The following is a 24655-nucleotide window of genomic DNA, read 5'->3' as shown; positions in this document are numbered from 1 at the left end:
TTCTTGGAGCTGGGTGTAAAACACATCCAAGTCTGAGCTGCTTCAGGTCACTCTTTAAATTTTTTTCCTACTTCATCCCAGCTGGAAATCCTCCTCTTCCCACAGATTATTCACCATTATCCATCACATGCTCATTAAGGGGTTGCAGAGGTGGGAGCAGCCAACAAACACAAACTCCTGAGCTCCAAAAGTCGTGGCTGAACTGGGAATGAACACTTTGAGAGAGATGAAAGCAGCACAAGCTGCCAGGAGCCAAACAGGACACAGGTACAACTGCAGAGGAATGCCCAGGCTGGCAGGTGGAAACCAAGCTCGCCCCAGGCTCCAGGGGGAAGCCAGGACCTGAACTCACCCCTCTGGAGTTTACACCAAGCTAATCCATTAAGCTGCTTATTTTCTGCTGCCTCATTCATAACTCATCCTCTACAGCCAAAGGAAAACATGATGTAGGGGCAGGGAATAAAATAAAAGAGGCTGATTGCATTTAAGAATTTAAATCATTTTATTGCTTTACCTGCCATTAGGACAATCTATAACAAAAGGAATATAATATAATATATTAGCACATACAGTAAATCAGACTTATAGAGTCAGGTAACAATACAAAAATGGTCCTCTGGTTGACTATAGCTTCCTAGGGCAATAGACTTCATCAATTTGCTGAAGATAGACTAGCAAAAAATTACTTCTAAAGCCCTGAATGTTAGCTAAGGCAAAACTATGCCAATTGTGGTTTCAAACATATTGAAATTGCACACAAAGGTAAAGCTATAACTGTGTTTAATATTTAACTCAGACTTAGCTGATTTATCTTAAAATCTTGTAGGTAAAACTACAAAAGGGAGTAAACAGCAAGCTAAAAAGATGCAGTAGTGAAACTTGATTAGAAAGCCTTATATTAAAAAAATGTGCATTTTTTTTTGTGGAGCTCTAACTGGTTTACACAGTTTTTGGTGCTTTAATGTAACACAAAGAACACATGAAGAAAAAAACCTGCAGAGTCAAAACTTAAGAAAAAAAGTTTTACCCAAAAAAACCCAAAACAAAAGAACAACAAAAAAAAAAAAGGTAGCATTTGCTCATTCCTTAAGGACTCTGGCAGAAATCCTCTATTCAGCATCTCTTGAATAGAGAATTCAAACCACAAGCATTTCAATCCCCTTCTTGGGATTTCAGTTTCAGAAATAGCCTGAAACCTTTTGTAAAGGCTTGATACCTTCAGCATTATTCTGCATCAATTAGCAGACTCTTCCTGATTCTCTCCATGCGTGGGAAAACGTTGGATTTGCATCCACTCCACCTCAGAAAGGAAATAAAACGAGGGCTCCATCGTTAAAGTAGTTGCACAACAAATGCCAAACTGCTTGCTGTCACTCCCAAATACAAACCTATGCTACTTGATATAAATTACAGTTTAAAGGAAACCTTAAAAATTGCCTACACTTATTGAACCGTGGAATTCAGTAAAAACTTTTGGGAAGTCTTGGTGAGCACAGAGTAATGGAACACAAAGCTGGGAAATACTGAAATACATTTAAGACTCCGCAACAGATTGAACTTGGAAAAAAAAAAAAAAAGGATGAAATGAGTGTGGTGGAAATTCCATAAGCAAGAAAAGAGAATGCACCTTTTGGCTTTGAACTAGATTTATAGTGAATCATTTTTAAAATGATGAACTGACAGCTTTAAAAACTTAAAACAACTGAGTGTTGCAGGAAAGTTCAAACATTCGTTTTTTCTGCCTCACATTCTCTATCATGAATAATGGAGATTTACAGACCAGCAATCTTGTCACCTGCAACTGATACTGGCCAAAACACTCAGCATTTATTTCCCCTGGTAACAAAGGGTCACTTGAACTGGTGGTGATTTTTTAAAAGTCAACTGAGGATTAACAAGTCACAGGGAAAATCAAATGTTTGCTTTCAACTTCTACACCAATCTAAGCACTCAAACAGTACTAACAGCTGGACAGCTGCACCATTCTTACACCAATCTATGTACTAGAGACCAAAGTCAGGCATTTCATGGAGCATTTGGTACTTGCCACTTGGAACAGAAAGAGTTTTAAATGGCAAATCTATGGCTGGAGAAAGAACCAGTGAAAAAGATCAGTTGCGGCAAGTCAGCAAATGGATCAACAACTGCAGTAGTTCACCAGAACTATTAACCTGGAAAGCTTTTGATTTACACTTGACAAGAACAGAACTAAGCAATCTTAAACCAGCAGACACAGGAACAATTATACTGGTAAATTCCAACTGTGGCTTTCTTAGCAGCTGATGCCTCACGATTGAACCCAGGATTACAGTACCCAGAAAATGAAAATGAAACCCAGAAAACCCCAAGCTCAATTACAAGGGTAGCTCTCATGTGAAAAGAAATACAGCAGGTGATGACCACAGCCTTAAAATCTGTCCAATAATTTGAGAAACAACTTTAAAAGAACTTTTTTTCCCCTCTCTTTTACTGTCACCTCCTCACTTTATGGCAATGGCGTGGTGCCAGGAGGTCTCTCCCTCGCTGAAGCAAGGCTGCACTGGCCTGAGTTGGACACAGAGAGAAGCAAACGTCTCCACTGAACTTTTTCTATTAATTTAATGGGACAGAGAGCACAGAAATAATATGCTCTAAATTAATGACAGTGCCATGATAAGCAGTTTATTATTTTTTTTCCTTTTTTTTTTCCTTTTTTTTCCTTTTTTTTTTTTCCTTTTTTTTTTTTTTTAACAGGACAGGAAGCTGCAAATGCCAGTGGCTCTGCACAAGGGGAAGAAAGCAGTCTGCATTCGTGAAGCATGGCTTGGACAGGGAGGAAGGTTTCAGACAGACAGTGATACAAAACTGTTGTACTGCTGGATGTTCCTCTTGAGGATATCCGAGCAGGGACCCAGCACACGCTCGAACCGGGGCCGGTCCAGCTTCACACATTTCAAGGGGCCACGAGCCACGACGGTGGCAGCACGAGGACGGTTCATCAGCAGAGCAATCTCACCTGGGACAGCACAAACAGGGAACTGAGTTACCATTCAATGGGAGAAAGAGGCAAAGAAATGACCCTTCTCTGCTCTAAATTGCAGAGAAGGTAATTCAGGCTTTAGCACTACTCAGAACAAGTAGCCAGTAATTACATGAAAAGCAGTTTGTGAAGGCAGTTAAAAAAAAAACAAACCTACCTGATGATTTTGTTATTTAAAAGTCTGACCACATTCAAGTCTCTCTGGAAAAAATGCCTACACAATTTTCAATACTATAGCTGTTTGAGGAAAGGTCATGTTTCAATTTACCATGTAATTTTCCTAGCCAACAAGTAGTTATTTTTCTAATAGTACTGCTCAATTCTGGTGTTTCTAGGAAACTCAGGGCAACAAGAGCATGGTTTTGAAGTAAACAAACAAATAAAACATTCAGGCATCAGACAGAAGCCTTTGACCCATTGCTGGCCAGAATCAAGACTCTGACTTTGGCATGGGGGCGTGGAAAAGGAGAATTTTCATGTCCCATTGGATCCCCATTTCTTAAGTTTTGCACAAACATGCCAAAAGCTTTGTTCCAACTGCTGAACAACATATTTGGAAAACAAGGTCTCAACAAGCCCCTGTTATCAGCAACAGAAACAACCCCCAACATTTCTACAACAAGCACGGAAGCAACAACAGCAGCGACTCTGGGGTTTTGGATTTGAGCTCCTTCCACGCTCAGGACTGAGGAAAGAACTCAGTGTTCCTTGGAAAACACTTTTGCCTGCATTATCAAAGGGATGCTCAAAAGAAATGAGGTAAACTTTTCCTCTGTGCCCAATTAAAACTCCAGAAACCTGGCAGCCTCCAAAAGAGAGGCTTGCTAAAGAATAAAGATGTTCTAAGGGAGAATTAAACCCCTGAGGGAAAGGTCTGAAGCACCTGAACACAATGACTGCGATAATATTTACAGTGGGAAACTCAAGAGAACACAGGGAAATATCAGAAAATATGAAATGACACAGAATGAAGTCTAGTCCCAGATCTGAGCCAAGCTTTGGGCAGAGCCCATGCACTCGAGTCCATCCCAACTCAGGCCTTACAACAGAGGATTTGCTGCTTACATCATCTACAGAGCTGAAAAAGTGGACAACCAAAAGGTTTTAGCAAGAGGAAAGAGAGAAGAATGTTAGGGGCTTTGAGAGGGAGAGGGCTGCATTTAAGCATTAAACAGCAGGTTCTGACCAGGTTCCTTTCTGACCTGGAGAACAGAAGGCCAAGGAAGGAATTTTCTAATCTTACTGCTGTCTTCAGCTGTGTAATGAGTGACTACAAAGACAAACCCAGGCTGCACAGGGAAAGACAGAGAAAGCAACAGGCTGCAGAACAGGAAATTCTTGTCAGGCATGAAGGAAGAAACCTCTCCACAACAAGGCTGGTTAGACAGAGAAAGAAATTGCTCACAGAGACTGTCAGATCTCCATCCCTGGAGACACTGGAAACTCAGCTGGACACAGTGCTGAGGAATACAGTGTCATTTCAAATTTAGCTCTGCTCAGGGCAGGGAGGTCAGGCCAAATCATCTTTTACAGTAAAGTAGTGTGGAACAATCACACCTGAGTGCCAAGTGACTCTGATACTCACCCAACACTGACAGCAACCACTGGAGTCCAAAACAGTAATTAAGCAAATCCATCTTATCTCTACCATCGACACAGCACAGACAAAATGGTGACAGTGGTGTCTGTAGCCACAGTTATCACAGCATCACTCACCAAAGTAATCAGAAGGTCCCAGTCTGCCCACTTCAACAAATTCCTCATTTTCTGACCGGCGCTGTAACACTGCAGCTGTGCCCTTCAATAAATGACAGCAGTCAAAAAACTGCAATTTCCAGCATCACTCCAAACGCTGAATTTCACACAGAATCAGCTTTGCTTTGCTGAAATAACTGTTACAATGCCTCAGTTAAACAATCACTTCACAGTCCTTGCACAGTTCACCTAACTGCTCCTCTCTCAGCATAAAACATCCTGGACATTTAAATATCCAGAGCAGTGACTTCCTCATGATTTTCCTCATCACAATACAAATATTATAGTATAAGTAGCAAAAATCCCAGAAAAAAACACAAACCACCAGACAGAAGACAATGGCAACACTAGAACAGGTCTCCACTCTCAAAAAGATAAACTGCTTTTAGTCAGAAACTTGTTACTTTTTTCCTGGAATTATCATTTGTGAAAACAACAAAACTAATCCAGGTTACTGCATGTCCAGCAAGATGATGTTTCTTTAGTGACTTTCCAGAAGTACATTCTTGAGTTTTGTTCTTCTCCAAGTGCCTGCTTAGGGACACAATAAAAACAGTCAAGTCCTGAGCATTTAATTTTGAGCTTGCTTACCTCCAAGATAATGAAGAACTCATCTCCTGGCTCTCCCTGGACCACAATCTTCTGCCCATCTTCAAACTGTACCGGTTCCAAGGCATCAGCCACAGTCAGACGCTCCCACTTGTCCAGAGATTCTATAGAGTTAAGAGCTCATTACTGGAGTGTCTTCTCAAGGCACAAATTACACCTTTTGCTCTGTATTTATACAGAGGTCAGTGTATTTCTGGCTGCATTTATGCATCAGTGATCAAGACCTGAATTAGAGTTCTTTTGGATTGATGCAGAGAAGCAGTTGTGATGAATTACCACAACAGCCTGTAATCATCATAATGCTGGATAATAGCTTCATTACAATGTGGCAATTGATTCCGCTCCAGAACAAAAATCTTCTCACTTACCCAATATAGATACTTTACTAAGGAACTTCTCATACATATTTCTCTTTCTCAAAGTATTTCCCTATTAAAAAAAGGAAAGAACACAAAGTAATTTTTCTTTCTACTCTAAATAAAACTCCAGACACAAACAAATTTAACCAGACACACGGTGTTCTGTCTCACAGACCCCAAACCCACAAGATGTTTTGAAATTGAGTTCTCTCAGTAATATTCCAGTTGAGCAACATTTCTAAAGTACTCAGCATTTATTGCAGCCTTATTACACTCTGGGCTCAGTTTAATATTGGCATTGTTTTGCTCACTAATGCAAGATTCCCCCTTGCCCTGTGCCTGAGAGATGCACGTTGAGTAATCAGCTTTCTGATTACTGAAGAGACAGCAGGATTTGGAATAAATAACTTCAGCAAAGGACAGGCAGAAGGACAGATATCCAGGATACATAACCCCCAAAGCATAAATCCAGGTTTTGAGGGATACTTGCCATCAGGATCCTTCTGTAGCTGTCCCTGTCAATGCCCCACAACTTGACGTTGGTCTTGGCTTTGACGGTGGCAGCTCGGGGGGTGCCGTAGATGAGAGCGAGCTCTCCAAAGCTCCCACCCTCACCCACACTGGTGGCCCACTCACTGTTCACGTAAACCTGGAAGGCAGAGCATGGTCAGACACACCTCAGCTTCCTGCAGCCCTCTGTTCCCCTGGGACTAAAAGGAACTTCTCACATCTGTACTGAGGGAGATCATTTCAGGGTTTTATCAAAGCTTCCAACCCCAGCACAGTTTGTGTTTTCATTGACAAAGGGATTCTCTTCTAACATCTCATGCACAGACTCCTGAGAAATAACATTTCAACAAGGTCTGTGTCATACAGAGCTATGAATGAGCTGGGTTGGAAAATAAAAAGTCTGATTGTTCTAAAAGCCTGCCCCACACCTCAACTCTACCCTGAATGCCTAAAATGTCTGCATTGTGTCCTAATAATTTGTTTTGAAACTCAGCCTGTGCAGCCAGACTGAGCTGTTAAAGAGCAAGACAAACTTCTGTAAGTAAGAACTTAAAATGAGAAAAGCTGCTAAAGGCAGGGTCTGTAGAAGAGGCCTACAAATATCAGAATATTCTCCTGCCAGGAATGAACATATCATTAATAAACTATCAGGAATGCTTACATCCATTTCTCCTTGATCAACAACATAGAAGTTATCACCTTCATCACCTAAAGAAGAGAAAAAAAGTTGAATATACACTAAACTGAATATACTAAGAAAGAACTGGCATCTCTGCCAACTTTGATGTTTAGACTCCAACAAGGCTGACAAATTTTTGCAGTTTGCAGGGTGAAACATCACATTTTGCTGATTTCACACTCCTCTCAGCCCTGTGAAAGGGGACATCTACTGGTACCCAGGAGACCAGCAGCAATTCCAGGATTACTGGAAAGGCGAAGCAGATGCATAAATTGACATAATGTTTCTACAGAGTCATCAAAGGACAATATTCCCAACAGATAATCTCCTCAAGGAAGCCACATCCTCCTCCAGTGGCTCCTACCCCTCACTTCAGTATGAAGTGCTTCAGGGAACACAACAAGAAATTGTGTGGCTGCAGTGACCCTGCTTTTATATTAAAAAATAAACACATACTAAAAGTGCTATAGCAGAGCCAGCTCCCCATCCCCAGAGCAAACAGTGTCACTTGCCTTGCTGGATGACAGTCTCTCCTGCGATGTAAGTGACAGGGAACATCGCATCAAAGATGTCACTGTAGGAGAGGACACCAAAATCAGACAAAAGCCTGCACAACTCCCCACATCTGTGCCCCCAACCCATCAGTGCTGCTCCTGGAGCTCTGTGGTTCCACTGACCACTGCAGATTTGTGACACATTTAGTTCTTCTCAACTCTGCACTTCCACAAACCTTAACCCCGCAAAGATTTCCTCCTACCTCCTCTCATTATCATCAAGATGGGTAAACAGCACATTCTTCTCAATTGCTTTTGCCAAAGCAGCCATGGTTTTGTAATCCTTTGGAATAACCTAGGAGACAATCAGAGAAAGCAAATGGTTAATTTTTCTCATGAAAAATTTCTGCATTTCCCATGGTAAATAAACAACTTAATTTGCTACAAAACACTGGCTGAGTTTTTCCATTTTCTTTCAAGTACTATAAATACAACCCCAAATATAGTCAATGTTTACAGACAGTTTGAACACAAGGAAAATATAATCTTGTATTATTTTATGCAACTGAAAAGCATAATTCCATGCTCAGTTTGTAAGTTCTTTTGCAAGAGGACAAATATCTGTTCAACCTGTGTTTTCCTGGGAACAGCAGCAAGCCTGCTCTGCCATTAGGCCAAATGTTGTTTCAGCTGCCAAATAACTGGAAGCACATTATATATAATATATCTAAATATATGCACATCTAAATATACATGACTTCAAAGGGAACAGGTCTAAGTAATGCATGAATGGTTTAATTGCATGATAGGTTATTCTGTCCTCAGTTAAACAGCCACACACACAGGTCTGTTTTTTTTACAGCAATTTTCACTTAACAGGCTCCAGGGGCTTGGTGTTATTTAATATCCTGGATAGCAGGTAGGTTCAGATAAACTTTTGGATTGTGGATGTAGTTTTGAGCAAGGTTTAAGAGTCAGAGCACCTTTCTAACATAAGATGCAGCATCCTCTTCTGTGTAGACTTCTGCACTGATGGCCCCACGTCGTGATCGATATTTAACCACAGGGTTGAGGGGAGGAGGAGGGGAGATCTCATCCTCCCGGGAGTCAGAGCGAGAACCAGACTTCAGCTGATTCAACAACTGCTTTGTTTCCTCCTAAACAGGAAGGAAGACATGGTTGTGTCACATAATCCAAAGGGAAAAAATAAAAGCAGTCGTGTATCATGTTCCAGCCCAGCCTGCCAACACCAGGGAGCTTCCTGTGTACCATTATTCCCACATTAAGGCAAACAGGAGACTGCAGCATCAGAGATCAAAGGCCTTTCAAAACACATGGTAGATGTGCCTTTCATTCCTACCAGTCACATCACAATAGTGTTTATTTTATTGAGTTATCCTTCATTTATTAAGCTATTAGTGTGAACAAGTTGATTTTACTTTCTGCCAGTGTACTCAACAGGTGATGAGGACATTCCTCAAAGGCTGAAGGCACTTCCCCAGCTGCAAACCCCCAGTTCCTCCCCTCAGCTGCGAGGTGTAAAAGCCTTTATGGAGTTGAAAGACAGAGGAGCAATTCCTCAGAAATCCATGTTACATGAGAAGCTTTTGAAAGAGGTTGAGTCATGGACCAACTTGATACTCATTAACCAACATTTATTTTAGGAGAAAGAAACATGAACGCTGCTTTCAAAAGAGCTGGAGGAAGGATGCTGGAGGCCAACTGCTGGAGGCCAAAGGGGGATTTTTTATGCAAACCACATGCAAACCTTCCACAAGGTTACTTGTTTTCATTATTTCCTTCAGTTATTTACTGTGTTGTAGTGATACTGTAGAAAACCAGGGTACTTACAATAACACATATTCTAATTAACTTGACACACAGAAATTTGATTCTTAAAAAGATTCACCTCAATCAACTAAAATCAGATTAAAAACAAAACAGCCAACCCTGGAGTCAGAGCACTGACATCATAACAGCTCAAATGACTTTCCCAGCATTAGGAAACGGGTTTGGGACATTCTGTAAAAGAACAAGGACTCATCTGTTCTCCCAGAGCTCCAGCCCTTGTAAAAGCTGGGTTTGTCCCAGTGTCCTTGATCCCAGCTGGGCAGGAGGCTCTGGATAACAGCACCAGCCCGAGGGAAGGGCCATGGGATAACCATTCCCGGGAGTTTCCATTCCCCCTCTCCCAGAGCCAAGCAGCTCCACCGCCTCACGTTTCACTTCCTGCTCTTTGCCCACTGATAAAATGGTGCCACATTTCCCAGCCATGGCAGCAAAATGTATTTAAAACTAATTTCTGTCCTCTGATTTTAGAGGAACAAGTTTCAACAGAGATGAAATTAAAAATAGCCTGAGCAGTAATAAGTGTTTGCTGTAAACTGCCTCACCATCAACCACAGAACATGTTTGTTCACATACAAAATACTTAGCCTGTTAAAAAAGACACTTTTTAAATAAGTGAACACCAGCTGCTGGGTTTTTCCAGTATCACATAAAATATTAAATATTGTGATCATAGATTGAAGCACTTCAGCAGCATTTAGTGAGGGAGTTGTTATCAAAACACTCTTCAAGAGACTCCTCGGGGCAATGCCCCACTCAGGGAGAAGGAAGCTGCATTAACACAAAAAAAAGTAACTGGTAACTTCTGTCTGACCCAAAATATAATATTAACATTTATTTTTTTAGTATAGTAAGGTAGGGGATGGACACAGAAACAAGATGCAGGTGGGTAAAATAATGTATTAATTTAAAATACACCAGTTATTCTAAATAGTTCATACACAGACTCACCAAGAAGATTCTCCCTGTGACAAATCACAAAATAGAACCATAGAATGAGGTTAAAGAAGACCTCCAAGATCATGAGCTCCAAACATCACTATGTCAACTAAACCATAAATCTCCAGATATTCATATTACACACTGCCAGACAACCCTGTGCCGTGACATCCTATAATCTCAGTTTTCATCTTTTTAATAGACACCTTTTACAATTTCTGGCATTAAACCCCATTTATTAAACCAACAGATCAGAGAAAAATTACAGCAGGATCTAAAGAAAGTGTGGCATTTGTTCTTCTCAGATACCTTTGGATTTAGCCAGTGTTTATGAGGAAAAAGTGTTTGCTCAAGCCTGGAAGCTCCTCACATTAAACATATAATGGATAAAGACACTCAGTTTGCTCTGTACTCATCAGTATAAACATTCCCAGGATTTGAGAAAGATTTAGGAATAAAGTTCATCGATTTATTACATCCAAGTGTTGATCCTGGTCCTTCAGCTGATGAAGCAGTTCACAGTTTTCAGTGTCAGTCACGAACTGCAAGCCTTATTTTTCCTGACAAATAAAAGTTTATTAAGTCCATTTTGATTATTACAAATAATACTGAAGTGATGACACTTCACATACTCAGATTTAAGTCTATCAAGCTACTGAAGAAGTCATTCACAATTTCAGAATGAAGCTGCACACTATCAAACCTGTTAATTGTCATTGCACCAGACAGTCTCAACTCCTTCTGGTTAATTAGTATTTAATTTATATCATATTTTTAAAAACCCAAACATTCAGAAGCTATGAAAGCATTTTAAAAAAAGTTCTGCCATAAACTATATATATCCTCCTAAACTAGCTTGTTTTGCAAAATAAACATTTTTTAAATTTAATTTAATTTAAAATTTAGTAAAATGGGAAAACATTCAGATATCAGGGCAGGTGGTGGGGAACAGGGACAGTAACTACATGTCCATCACACTTCCAAATTCCAGCTTTCTATAAAGCCTGATGTGCACATAACTGCATCACACACAATACTTCAAGCATGCACTTATTCCAGAGGACAGCCATGTCCAGCAGCCAGGATTCATCTGGCAGGCTGCAATAATGATCCCAACATTAAATTTCCATAGCTCAACCTGCATTACCCAGCCCAGCCCAGCACTGGAGAGCTATCAGAGCTTTTAGCAGGTATTGGTATTACCAGACATGTTTGCACAGCAAACAGAACAGAGGCCTTAGCACACCACAAACAAGATAAAATAAAACCATTTATACAATCAATGAGTAGTAATTAGATTCATCTAACAGCTTTCATAACCCAGAAGAGGACATTTGAATTCCTATAGTAGCTGTTACTGTCTCGGAGGCAGCAATTTTGATGTTTCAGAACAGAAATTCTAAAGCATGTTTAAATTTCTTCAACATATTTTAATAACATGCCAGTGAATCAGCTCTGTTTGTGTGCAGTGGAAGAGATGACTTGTCAAGAGAATGAGAAAATAGCAACCTCACTTCGGTTTTCAATGGTGCTCCTTCAGAAACCCATCTTACAAAAAAAACTGAGGTAGAGATACAGGCAGAGAGAGGAAAATTTAGAAAGCAAGTTGAAAAGTTGCTTTGCTTTATTACAGATGTAAAAGACATGATTTTGGGAGGTGAAGCAGAGTGAGTTTCAGGCATTTTTGCTGTAGCAGGTCAGAGGACTGGGTTGGAGCTGGTTAATAACATTACTGAGCATTTGTGTTCTCCAGACACGGATGTCAGGAGTTTCCTGCCCAGCACAGGATGTTCACTGCTCTGTTATCTCAGACCTGTGGAGGTACCACATTACCTGGCTAAACTCAGCCCAGGCTGAGTGGGGAAACCACCCAGAGGAAGCTGCAGCAAGTTTTGAATCCTAGGAGGCAAGAAAAAAATGCTCCAGCTTCACTTGTAGCTACAGCTGCACTAGAGGGCACTTGGAACACATGAGAAAAAGACCCTGACCAAAATTGTGACAGCAATTTAAGGGAAAAAAAACCATTACCTAACTGGTTTTATTTTCAGCTTCAGTGTAGGCTGACCGAGTACACAGAGAACCAATGTGCACCAGAATAAAACCATCAACTTATTTAATTCCAACATTCATGTCATTAAATTCAGAGCTGGACTTGTTATCTTAAAAAACAAATTAAGTTCCTAAATACTGCACGTTGACCACGAATCCACTGCACAAAAGCACCCAAATAATCCCATTTTACATCCCCACATATGGATCGGTTTAGGATTTATTCTAAGCACAGTAATGCAATTTACTTGGTAAAATTCTGTCTATAGATACCTGTGGTCATGTTCTCATTCCCAAAATTCCCAAGCTAGCAGTACTTCAAAATTCAAGAATCCAAGGAGGGGAAGGAGTCATTGTAACAGGCAGGGACAAAGATTTTTAAGAACCTCGTTAGTCATTGGTTTGTTGCTGATACACACTAAAAAAAAAAGTCAGAGCCCTTCATTTCATAAGCAAAATGTTCCCCAAATAAATGATGAAGTTATAGCAGGTAGTCTGCACCCCTTGGTCATTTTCTACTATTTATCCTGAACGCTTCCATTAAAAAACAATTTCCACCAGACATATTTATGATCTTCAGTGTTAATTTCCTTCTTCTTTATATCAGCAATTAGTAACTCACTAGAACAAAAAAATAAAGATAAATATCTAACTACAAGCACTGAGAGCAGCACCTGCACACAACTGCTGCACAAGGTCACAGCTGCATTATTTACTAATTCCATGTTCTGAGTACAGTTGCATCCAATCTTTCCTCTGCACAAGCCTTTAATATTCCCATTTCCACTGCAGCTCCTTTTCCTACCTGCGTAGATATCAATATAGAAAATTAACAGGTCAGAAGAGTGTGAAATCACTGTTTCAATTCTGAATGCTTTCCTTTCCCAAGATCCCAGAATGCTTCCAACAACAACAGAAACACCAAAGGGGCCTCGGGACAAACACAAGAGAGACACCAACACTGAACTCCCAAGAGGAGGCAGAAACAGGCTTGCTCTTTCACTGATCTAAAATGCAAATACTTCCATTTGACGTCAGCTAGGCCTGGATAATACCACTGGCACCACTTCTGTGCTCTACCCACATTACTGGAAATCGATATAAGAATCCAAATGCCCTCACCAGCATCCAGCAAGGTCAAACTCCAGAGCTCTCCAGCTCCAGACACACCATCTATGCTGTGTATCAGCTGCCATGAGCAAGCACTGAACAGGGATCACACCTGTATCCCAGCTGGATAAGACTCCTTGTCACTTTATGTTCTGTCCTACAGCCTTTGGGATGACAGAGATGCACAAACTACTGGAAAACAGGATCTGCTTTCCAAAAGCACCACTTCAAACAGTCAACACAACTGGTCAAATCTGCAGCTCAGTCCCTAAGTGACAAAGATGCATTCAAATATAAGTTGTTGCACCCTCCCTTCCCTGTCATTCTGTATTTTTACCTTCTCCAATCTCTCAAAGTACTCTCTGATGAATCCCATGGGTCTTTCAGGTCTCACTGTGCATAACTGTACAATGCAATCCTTCAGCAGTTGCTGGATGTTGTGTTTTTGGATGTAAAGTTCACATTCCCGGAGGCTCCGCTCCTCCTCGCTGCTGCTGCTGCTGGAAGCTGCCATTGCTGAAGGGAAGAGAAGGAGGTTAAATAATAACTACTGGAAACAAAGATACTGCTGCCTAAAACAAAGTTATGCTGCATTATCTTACTGATACCACAGCAAAAACCACCTTTACCTACCAGAGCAGTAACTAAGCTAAAGAAAACACTGTGAACTTATTTAGCACCTGAAAAGAAACCAGAAATCAAAACTCTGGGGGCTCTACAGCCACAGACAGAAAAGAAAAAGCATTTGGTTGAACTGAAAAAGCTTCAACAGCTCAAGCCCTGTGAGCGCTCCAAGTCCGGGAAGATTCCACCTGAACCTCCTGCTGCTCAACTGAGGATTTTGTAGGACTGGAGGCTGCGTGGTCTGTGTGGGGTCATGAGGATGGATGATGGCCAGGAGAGAGGTGGGTGGAAGCTGGAAATGTGAGAGGCCAAGCATGACCAGTATTCGGAAGTGAAACATGTTTTGAAGCCAAAGCCAAAATGTCAAGGCAGAGTCTGCTAACGGAAGTTATGGATTACAGGCATCGCTCCTAAAAAGCTCCTGTGTAATTTAAACCTCTTCATACCTCATCACTTATTTCATGGATACACTGCAATCCCAAAAATACCTCTTCAACTGTAAATAATGAAGAGTACAGCTTTAAACATCTGTTATGATGCCAGGTTTTCAAAACACTTCAGCTATGCCACTTTCAAAAATGTTCCTAAGCAGATTTTTTCCCCCCCTTTCAAATTTGTACTGGGTTTGCACTTCCAGATTTTGGTAACAGGGGGTACAGGGAATTCTGTGGGAAGCTGCTGGCTGCTTCCTCCATACCCAAGAGCCAATGCCAGACAGCTCCAACATGAAACTGCCACTGGCCGAGGTGACAGTGGCAGAGCCTTTGGGACGATGTATTCAATGAGAGAGGAGAAATGGCTGCTTCAGCCAGACAGAGTGGGAATACCTGGGAAAAACAGCCCTGCAGCCCCAGGGTCAGTGCAGGAGGTGCTCCAGGCCCTGGGGCATGGATTCCCTGGCAGCCTCACCCATGGTGAGGCAGATGTGCCCTGAAGCCCCTGGGGGTCCATAGGGGATGCAGAGATCCACCCGCAGCCCCTAGGGGTCCATAGGGGATGCAGAGATCCACCCGCAGCCCCTAGGGGTCCATAGGGGATGCAGAGATCCACCCACAGCCCCTGGAGGTCCATGGGGGAGGCAGAGATCCACCCACAGCCCCTGGAAGTCCATGGGGAGCAGAGATCCACCCACAGCCCCTGGGGACCCATAGGGGATGCAGAGATCCACCTGCAGCCCCTGGAGATCCACCTACACTCTGGAGGATCCCACACTGGAGCTGGGGAATGCACAGAGTGTGACCCCATGAGAATCCTGTGCTGGAGTGGTTTCCTGGCAGGAGTTGTGACCGTGGCAGGGAAATCAGGCTGGAGAGAAGCCTGCAGGAAGGACTCACATTGGAAAAGTCCATGGAGGACTGTCTCCCATGGGGAAAGTGTGAGGAGTCCTGCCCTGAGCAGGATGGAGCAGCTGCAACAGCGTGTAACGAACTGACTGCAATCCCCATTCTCTGGGGTGAGGGGACGTAGAGAAAATCAGGAGTAAAGTTAATGCTGGAAAGAAGGGAGAGGGCCAGGAAGATGTTTGTAAGATTTGGCTTTATTTCTCATTATCCTACTCAAATTTAATTAGCTCAATTTATTACCAATTTCCTCAAGTAGAGTCTGTTTTGCCCATGATGGCAAGTGGTGAGTGATCTCTCCCTTATCTCAGTCCAGGAGCCTTTCCTTATATTTTCCTTCTGTTGTTGAGTTGAAGAGGGCAGTGATGGAGCAGTTTTGGTGGGTGCTTCGCATCTAGCCTGGCTTAGCCCACCACAAGGTTATAAAACCATTTTAAAACACATTTTTTTTACGTACACATGTATATAGACACACATTTAATGTCATTTTTTTCATAAGAAAAATAAACATTGTGAGAGTTAAAGGAACAGGAAAGACTTTCTCAGGGCATTTTTGGATGAAATATAAAGAAAGTTACCTGGTACAGGGAGTGTGGCAACAGCTTATTTATATGCAGTAAGATATGTTGATCCCGGGATCAGCTTTTGAAAGGGAAAAAAGGGATTCAGTCACAATAATTTTGAGAAATGACAAGTCACTGAAGTCACATCATGGGTTTTATCCTGCTGAGGCAGCAGCAGGAAAACCCAGAGCCCAGAGGCAACATAACAACGTGCCCCTCCGCTTTCTGCTGCTGGAGATTACAGAAGGCTTCGAGTTAATATGGAATTACCAACACTTTAACAAGGTTTCGTTCTTGTCACACTTAATCCCTGCTCAAGGACACACACACATCCACACGTGTATTGTGCGTTGCATAAACACAAAGCGTGGCCTTCCCACGGGCAGAGAAAGCGCCGAGAAGTTCTCCAGTTACTCCTTTTGTTTTGCCGGTCCTTACGGTGAAGGTCAGCGCTAATTAACCAGCGCCAGAGAACGCCGGCGGCTCCGTGACCGCCCGCAAATTACGGCCCGTGAGCGGACACGGGCACGGGCCACGGGAGAAGGGCAAGACCGGTGCAGGAAATGCGGTATCACGGGCAAAATGAAAACTCCGCTGTTTCTACATGCCGGTTTTTTCTGCACGTTCCCAAAGCGCTCCCGAGCTCCCCAAGGCGTGGCTGCCCCGCCCAGCCCAGCCCAGCCCTCACGCAGCGCGGGGCTGCGGCCGCTTCAGCGCCGGGGCCACTGGGGAGGCACCGAGCGGGTACCCCCGGAGCGGGGGACACGGAGCCGCGGGGGCACAGCCGGCCCAAAGGCCCGGAAGCGCCGCCGGGCGCGGCCGCACAGCCCGCGGTGCCCCCTCGGACACCGGCCCGAGAAGGCGCCGCTGTCCCCGCAGCAGCCCCGGAGCCGCGGCCCCGGTCCCGCTCCCTCAGCCGGGCCGGGCCGGCCCCGCCCCAAGGCCGCAGCCTCCCGCTCCGCGCCCGTCCCGCCCTGTTCTCGTCGGTCCCGGCCCTGCCGCCGCCCCGGGGCCGCCCGGCCGCTGCCCCCGCCCCGCTCACCTGCGGCGGCTCCGCCGGGACCCCCCGCCCGTCCCGGCCCGGCCGCGGCCTCGCTGCAGCGGCGGCACCGGAAACCGACCGGCCGGACGGGCCCCGCCCGCCGTGACGTCAATGCGCCTCGCTCTCGCCCGGGCCCGTCGCCGCGGTAACCTTAAAGGGGCAACGGTGGGCGCGGCGCGGGCGCGGGCGGGGGAGCAGCGCGGGAGGAGCCTGCGGCTTTAAGGCGCGCGGGGCTGGCGGGAACGGGCTGGGGGGATCCGCTGAGGGGAGCGGGAATGGCCGAGAGGAGCGGGATCCCCTGAGGGGAGCGGGAATGGCCGAGAGGAGCGGGATCCCCTGAGGGGAGCGGGAATGGCCGAGAGGAGCGGGATCCCCTGAGGGGAGCGGGAATGGCCGAGAGGAGCGGGATCCCCTGAGGGGAGCGGGAATGGCCGAGAGGAGCGGGATCCCCTGAGGGGAGCGGGAATGGCCGAGAGGAGCGGGATCCCCTGAGGGGAGCGGGAATGGCCGAGAGGAGCGGGATCCCCTGAGGGGAGCAGGACCCTCCGGGACATCAATTCCACCATCAATTCGACTCGGCCGCGGGTTCTGGCGACCCCTGGCCTGGAAAGGACCCGGTTTAAAGATCACAGATTGTTACAGGGGGAGGAAAATAAACGCTATTTAAGTTTGGCAAAGATTTCACTATAATCGACGTAAATCTGCGTGGGAAATTATTTCATGCGTCTTTATAGCTGAGATGAGCCCTTTGACTCTCTTCACTTTGTCTACTCCAAGCTGTAGGAAATCATTTAAAGTAAGAAGTCACTGAATATCCGGGCTGTGCTGGCACGGGCAGAGCCCATCTCTGGGCTTGGGAAGGAAAAATTATCCCTAAAATGAACCCTGAATTACGCATTTGCTGATCTTGCAACACGCTTTTTACTGTAGTGTTACATCATTTCAGCCAACACTCACTTGTGCTTAACCCATGTGGGAGAATCACGTAATGTACAGTGAGAATTACTCACAATAGCAACAGTTTAATGTGTATTTTGATATAAGAAGATAGTAGTGTTTGTGCAGTGACACACAAGCCACCAGGAGCTACCTGCTATGGGGTTTCTTGTTTATTAGCTCTTATGTTAAAGAAATAAAGAGTAATAACTTGGGTGTAGATCTTGGACCTGCAATTCTGACAGACCCAGTACAGTCCCTGAGGTCACATTCCCCAAATTTTGATAACTTCTGTCTGATCCCAGATAATTAGAAATCAGGGTCCAGGATTGTCTGACATTAAGCTCAAAGCTGGTACTTTTGTGAAAAATATAAATGAGAGTAATTAATATTTGTGAAACACTGTCAGAGGGCAGCATCAAAATACCAAATTACTTGTTCACCTGGTTATAGAACAGTCCTGTAACTCAAAACTACTGGAAGTTTCTGAGCACCATGAAAAGCCGTCTGCACTCCCACCTACACATTTGTTTTTTGGCTTTTTACCTCCCCTTTTTTCTTTACAAGCTGCCTGCTAGTGTCACCTCTGATTCCTTGTTTGGACAAGTCCCGGTGATGTTTTGGGATAGATCCCATCTGGAACAAAGCTCTGTGTGTAAAACCTGTTCTGCAACATCCTCTTTCGTAGGGGAACAAGTATTCCGTTGTACTTGATGCAATCCCTGCTGGAGTCCTGGAGCCAGGAGAGCGAGGAGGGGAACAGAACCAGCTCTCAGGAGAAGCCAGCCCAGGTGGACACACCTTCCCCCAGTGAGCTCTGGTGGATCTCTCAAATCACACTTCCATAATCCGATGCTGCTGCATCCCCACGTGTTAATTCTCACACTGCCGAAGACGTAAGGGAAGTTAAAAGCAAACAAAGCCCCCGTTCCATTCGGTCTGGTCTGAATTACAGTCAGATCCTGCTCTAAACCATCTAATTAAATGTTCCTGAGTAACTAACTCGCCTTACCGTCAGCGCTATTCCCACAACTTTCATTTCAAACAACTTTATGCATCGGTTTCTCATGGAGCAATCTGCTGCCCAGGGCTGTGGCTGCTGGAGAGCAGAGGAGAGCTCAGGGGAAACAGAGTGTGAGCCAAGGTGGGAAATAAGAGCACAGACGTCACCCACGCCTGCTGTGTGTGTGTGTGGAACAGAAAGAGCTGTTTGAAAGGTCAGTGACAGCCAAATTAACAGTGCCTGTTAATTTGCTGGGGTGCTGCACAGGAGCTGGAGTGCCATGGGCTTCTGCTGAAGGTCCCACCCCACTTAGGACCCCATGTTCTGTGAGGTGCAACACTCCTGGAGCAGCCTCTGGGGTTGAAACCAAATGAATCAAATGAGTGGCAGGTTGAAGCAGCCAATGGTTTTATCACAGTTTTAGGTGTTAAATCACGCATGCCCATCACCCTTGAGGAACAAATGGGGTTTCAGAGGGGCAGAGCACAACCTGGAATGCTCCTGATCAGAGTGACTGGAGCATGTGGGCTGTCTCGGGGTGGAGTGAATGGGGAAGGAAGTTTTAGTGGTACAGAAAGGTTCCATCCACAAACTGAAGCTGCCATCATCCCAAAGAGCCCTGAAATCTACATCAGAAAATCAGTGGAATTAAAACCTGTGAGCTCACTGTGGACCACGAGGTGCCAGTGGCAGAGCTCACACTGGATCCTTTGGGCATGGCTCCTTGTATTTTGTTTAAGCTTTAACTAGCACTGAAAATAACCCTCCCTTACTGCTGCACACCCTGGCTCACAGCACCACACAGTGATTCATAGGAAGATCCATAGATTAGAAAACAAAACACACAAAAATATATTCTCTTGTAACAATGGCTTGTTTGAGGATGTCTCGGTTCCAGGTCAAACTCTGGGTCTTGACAGCTTTCAGTGTGACACTTCAGAGGACCTGCATGCAGGGACAGGACACTTGTCCCTCAGCAGTGCAGTGTTTGCCAGGGAGTCTGAGCCTCTGGATGAGCTTTACAGTGTCAAATCTGTCATTTTTCCACATGAAAGGTGATAAAGAACCAGAGCAAGGAATTGATACGATCCAAAAAGAGCCCAAAAGACAGTGCTTGAACTTCCTGCTCTAACCTCAGCATGAATCAGGGGCTCAGACCCCCTGTGGACCCTGAGAGGTGGCGTGTGGAGGCTTTGGTCTGGCTGACGTCAACTGTGTGAAACAGTCCCCAGTGCAGAACCAGTTTGCTATGGGCAGATCCCAAACCATTTCCATATGTTACTTTGAAGAAGAAAATGACTGGTAAGACTCAAAACAGACGAAGCAAGTGCCAAGAGAAAAATGCCCTGAAGTGGCCAGATCTAAGAGATAGACCAGTCGGGGAATCCATCTCCATCTGCCAGACGTGCCTGCTGCAGCACAGCCCTTCAGATTCCCAGCATGGTTCCCAGCTGGAAAGCTCCCAACACCCAAGGGGCAGCACTGGGAACATTTTCCCTCCTGAGTCAGTGCTGACGAGCTCAGTGTGAGGGAGGCTGTGATTATCAGAGCTATGTCACAAGGCTCTCCTGTGCTGGCTGAACCACAGGCTCCACAGCATTTTGAAAAAGCCAGGATACCCTGCTTAAATTCTGATATTGATAATGGTGCCCTTCCTGCCACCCAGCTGGGTTGAACTTGAACTCAGAGTTCTCTTTTCTAGCCTGGTTCTGTCCTAGATCAGTGATGAACCTCCACCTCAGCAGCAGGGCAAGAAATCTCTAAGCACCCTCCTGAGAGTATTTATTGGGAACTCTTTGCTCAGGTGTCTCTGCACTTCAAGGACTCTCCTCAGCTCCAGAGGAGGACAGGCACTAAAGCAGTGGGAAACAGTTCCAGGACAGGGTTAGGCTGCCCCACAAGAACTGGGAGACAGAAAACAGCACCTGAAGTGGGGCAAAAAACCCCTAGAAAGCTCATGCCTCCAGAGAGAAGGAAGGAGATGGGAGAGCAGCAGGTCTGTGCCTCCTGCAGTTTGGATATGAACAGGCTTTGTTCTGCATCATTAACTTTATGCAACCTCTGGGCAGCCTCAGCAGTTCATGAACTGCCCAAGCATCTGCAAATGTGATTCTTGACTTTGAGATCTGACACAAACCAAATTAAAGAGCACTGAGATAGTGTGCAGCTACTGCCGACTTCTTTTCCGGGAATGCCTGTGAAATACTCCCAGTGTTTCTTTTGTAACAGAATGTAAATACCCCCATTGAAAAGGATCCTCAGTTCTTGTGCTTTTAACACAGTCTGGTGAGAGCTCCCTCTCCAAGTATCATCTGGGACACAGTTCTCCTGCAAGATAAATGCACGAATAAAAGCATTCAAAACATTTGAATTTGCTTATGTGCTTTTCTCTGAAAGCAGGTGGCAAAGTAAACACGTTGGTCAGATCCACTCTCCTTGGTCTGGACTGACATCCAAACAATGTCTGGCCTGACATCTAACAAACTGGCTACAGAACCGAGCCATTTCTGAGGCAAGTTGCTGCCCTCCCTCCCCCCAAGATAATAGAGCATTTTCCCAGATGGAAGGAACCCACTTGAAAAACAAAAGGTCTTTGAAATGTCAGCTCAGGCTCGCTCTGCCCGCGCTGTGTGCCCAGAGGAAAATGATAGAGCCTTTTTTCATTCTCCAGCTGTAACACATCTGAAGCAGCAAGATGATTAAGAGATGCACCTCTAGATTCCGGCTCTCCTACTGATTTCCAGCCTCTCCTGTGGAAGTCATTTAGCCTCTCTCCATCTCCAGCACAATGAGGATAAAAGCACTTTCTGGGCTGAGCATGAATCCAAGCTCATGAGAGGTTTGCATGCTCCAGTAATGGGGATCAGTAATTGAACTATTTGAACAAGCTTCTAGACAGAACTGATCCAGTGGGGCTGGCAAAAGAAGTCAGGACATTGCATCCACAGGGATGGAGGCTCCCTTGGCTCTGTGGGCACTGCAGATGCTGCCCTGCACTCTCTGTTTGAACTCTGCTATTAATGCATTTATTACACAAACATTTTGTGCCACTTCTCCTCCAAACCCCTCCTTGTCTCCTCTATCACCTGGGGGACTAGAGAAAGTCCCCCAGGTGATAAATCTTCTGTGCTAAGACCTTGGGCAGTGAGCCTGCCTCTCCCAAGGTCCTCCCTCCCAGCTGCTCCCTGCTCTGGTCACACCAGGCTGTGTGGGAACCCGACGTTCCTCTGGCTGTCAGGACCTCTGTGTGTTCCCAGTCTCCCTCTTGTAATGCAACTTATTCTGATCTCTCACGTCAGAACATTTTTTGATCTTTAGATAATTACAGAGGAATTACAATTAGTGCTGTATCCAAGAGTTAAAGGGAAGGCAAAAGTTTCTCTCTCCCCCCTTCCAGTTTTAACCCCTTTGCTCTCTGTGGTACAGCTCTTAGGATTCTCAGCTGAAAACACTCCAAGACTTTAAAGAGTCCGGCGTGCACCCCAAAGAGCCAGGAGGATGAGCCACCCTTGTCACTTCTGTGAGCAGTGTCAGGCCCCCAGTGAGACAATCCATGACCAGGGCAAGTGTGATGTCCTAATGCTACTTAGGGAAATGGAGTATTTGCCAGAGCCAGGACAAGATAAGGAGCATAAATCCAACTTACAAGGAAATGCAACATCCAGTTGTGAGCTCTCCCCTGACCTCATCAAGTACGTCTGCAAGGGCTGCTCCCCAGCACAGCAGCAGGACCTTCCCTCCCTGGCAGGACCTGGGACAGGGTCAGCAGCTGAAACAGAAGAGGAACAAGTGCCAAGAGCAAAGCTCACAAAGCCTTGGTGACATCCAGACTGGCTGTGGACTCTGCCATGACTGCTCCTGTTCCTCCCTCACCCTGGCTGTTGCCAGTGCCAGCACAGGTCTCCATGAACCCTTCCCAATTTCTGTACCTTCAACAGAGGGCAATGACACTTCCCTGAGCACGTGGCACACACATCTCCCCTGTGTCCCACCTCCTCTCCCCATGCCATGTTAGAACCTGTCCAGACAATTTAGCAAGACAAGCCAATCTTGCTGGTGACTCTCACAAATGTGTTCTGCCCATTGTTTTTTACTTCCCCACATTTTTATATTTAATACAGGAATTGTGATATAAAAAAATGAAGGCTTTGAAGTGATGACTTCTGTGGTACCTGCACCTTATGATCAGGATTCTTCCAAACTCAGAATGGCCCCTGACAATTAATCCAGCTCTCTGCTTTCTTGACACTTCCATTGCATAAGAGGAAAAATCTCCCTACCTGCCCTGACAGAAACAAGTAACTCATCAAAGCATGAGAGTGCAGGTATAAATTCCGAATAAATTCCACTTTCCCTTCTCTAGCATTCCATTAGCAGCGCTGCTCGAGCCTCTGATGTCTTGTTCCTGCTGGTGGAGGAGCAGGTAACGTTGGATAATCCAAAGAGCAGGAACGAGCCCTGTGTGATGTGATGAGATGTGTGATGATGTGTGATGTGTGATGTGATGCTCGGGGCACCAGATGGCAGCATTTATTGTCTCTCTGAATCCTAAACCAGCCAGCACTGACACTTCATGTGTTAAAGCTCCTAAAGGTCGGGGTGCAGCCCCTTCTTCCTCCTCCACCTGCTCCATACACTCGGGAAGGGTGACAAAAAAGAGCACAGCAATGTCTGTGCCACCTCTTCCCACTCCTTCCACAGGAAAAAGTGGTTTCCTTGCTCTGAGAAACACTTGTTCTCTTTATTACATGTTCACCTTTTGCCTGTTTTTACCCTGCAAGGCTGTGGTCCCTGAACAGGCTTCTGGTTATCAGGAAATACAGTGAAGGATATAAAGATATTTAGCTGATTTAGATCTGCCAAGACCTTTTTATTTTCCTGTAGCAGATTTAAAATACCAGACCTATCAGTGGGAGCAGGCTTTATCTGAGAGGGAAGAACTTAGCTGGAATTTAAACTCTGAGCTAGGGAAAAGCCTAAAAGCTCTCAAAAACTACCAAACCATTCCCACATGGAATGGGAGCACGCAGGATGCCGTGGCTGGGAGAGGCCCTTCTGGGCACTGCAATGGTTTCCCAGCTTCCTCACCTCTGTTTCCTCTTTCAGGCTTCAGTACAAACACCCAGGGTGGAGATCACAAACCAACATCCCTCACACCACGTTTTCTGCACTGGAAAACATTTCAGATCAAATGGTCGCACTCTGGACTGGGTTTGGAGTTAATGACTGAGTTGAGGTTGTTACTGTCAATAGTTACTTCAGTCACAGGATTGTCAGGAAAAGGAAGCCAATTCCTGATATATTCTTCCCAGCAAACACATGCATCAGCACAAGGACTGTCTTTCTGGTGGCTGGCAGGGCTCTCTGCTGGCCTTGCCAGACCATTTTCCCCAGGTGTGACATACACTCAGAGCCCAAGAAATATCTTGGGATTTAACTACTACCCTAATTACCACCTCCCCCCAAAGCTGTATTCCTGAAGAATCACTTCAGCTATTAATGTTTCAGACACCAGGGACACCTCATCTCTTCACCAGAAAGACTCACATTTTCCACACAGAGCACCCCAGCTTCAATTTCACACCCAGAACCCAACTGCTCCAACGTTCCAGAGCACAGATCCTGAGATTTCCAAGGGCTTTTCCAGCCCAAGGAGCAGCTTGCCCTGCCCTTACATCCATCCTGGTGACATGGCTGTTCCCAACCTGCTCCAAAGGCCACCAACACTTTCCACACTCCAACAGAGGACAAGAACTCCCTGTTTCTCCCACCTCTG

At 45.1% G+C, this 24655-nt stretch overlaps 1 protein-coding gene and 1 long non-coding RNA gene across 3 annotated transcripts; one reads left to right on the top strand and one right to left on the bottom strand.

Annotated features, from left to right (window-relative positions):
• Window positions 1–483: 483 nt before the first annotated feature.
• PRKAR1A (protein kinase cAMP-dependent type I regulatory subunit alpha) lies at window positions 484–17070 on the bottom strand. 2 transcript variants are annotated; one of them, XM_086857516.1, is made up of 12 exons: window positions 16941–17070; window positions 15914–15977; window positions 13709–13887; window positions 8409–8582; window positions 7689–7780; window positions 7444–7505; window positions 6914–6960; window positions 6233–6391; window positions 5752–5812; window positions 5366–5487; window positions 4736–4817; window positions 484–2995 (listed from the first exon to the last, which is right to left on the bottom strand). In XM_086857516.1, the coding sequence occupies exons 3-12, from the start codon at window positions 13883–13885 to the stop codon at window positions 2823–2825; spliced, it is 1149 nt and encodes a 382-aa protein (XP_086713642.1). In that variant the 5' UTR covers window positions 13886–13887; window positions 15914–15977; window positions 16941–17070; the 3' UTR covers window positions 484–2822. The 2 variants fall into 2 exon arrangements, with proteins under 2 accessions (XP_086713642.1, XP_086713643.1); XM_086857517.1 differs by lacking the exon at window positions 15914–15977 and having other exon boundaries at window positions 16941–17055.
• LOC111937444 (uncharacterized) lies at window positions 17008–21258 on the top strand. The gene is made up of 2 exons (XR_002868629.2): window positions 17008–17085; window positions 18565–21258. It is a non-coding gene; the product is annotated as an uncharacterized LOC111937444 (long non-coding RNA).
• Window positions 21259–24655: the final 3397 nt, after the last annotated feature.

This window comes from Cyanistes caeruleus, chromosome 19, assembly GCF_971803275.1.
Source record: "Cyanistes caeruleus chromosome 19, bCyaCae1.hap1.1, whole genome shotgun sequence".
In the NCBI taxonomy this organism is placed as follows: domain Eukaryota; kingdom Metazoa; phylum Chordata; class Aves; order Passeriformes; family Paridae; genus Cyanistes; species Cyanistes caeruleus.
This window is presented reverse-complemented; position numbering and strand designations above follow the sequence as displayed.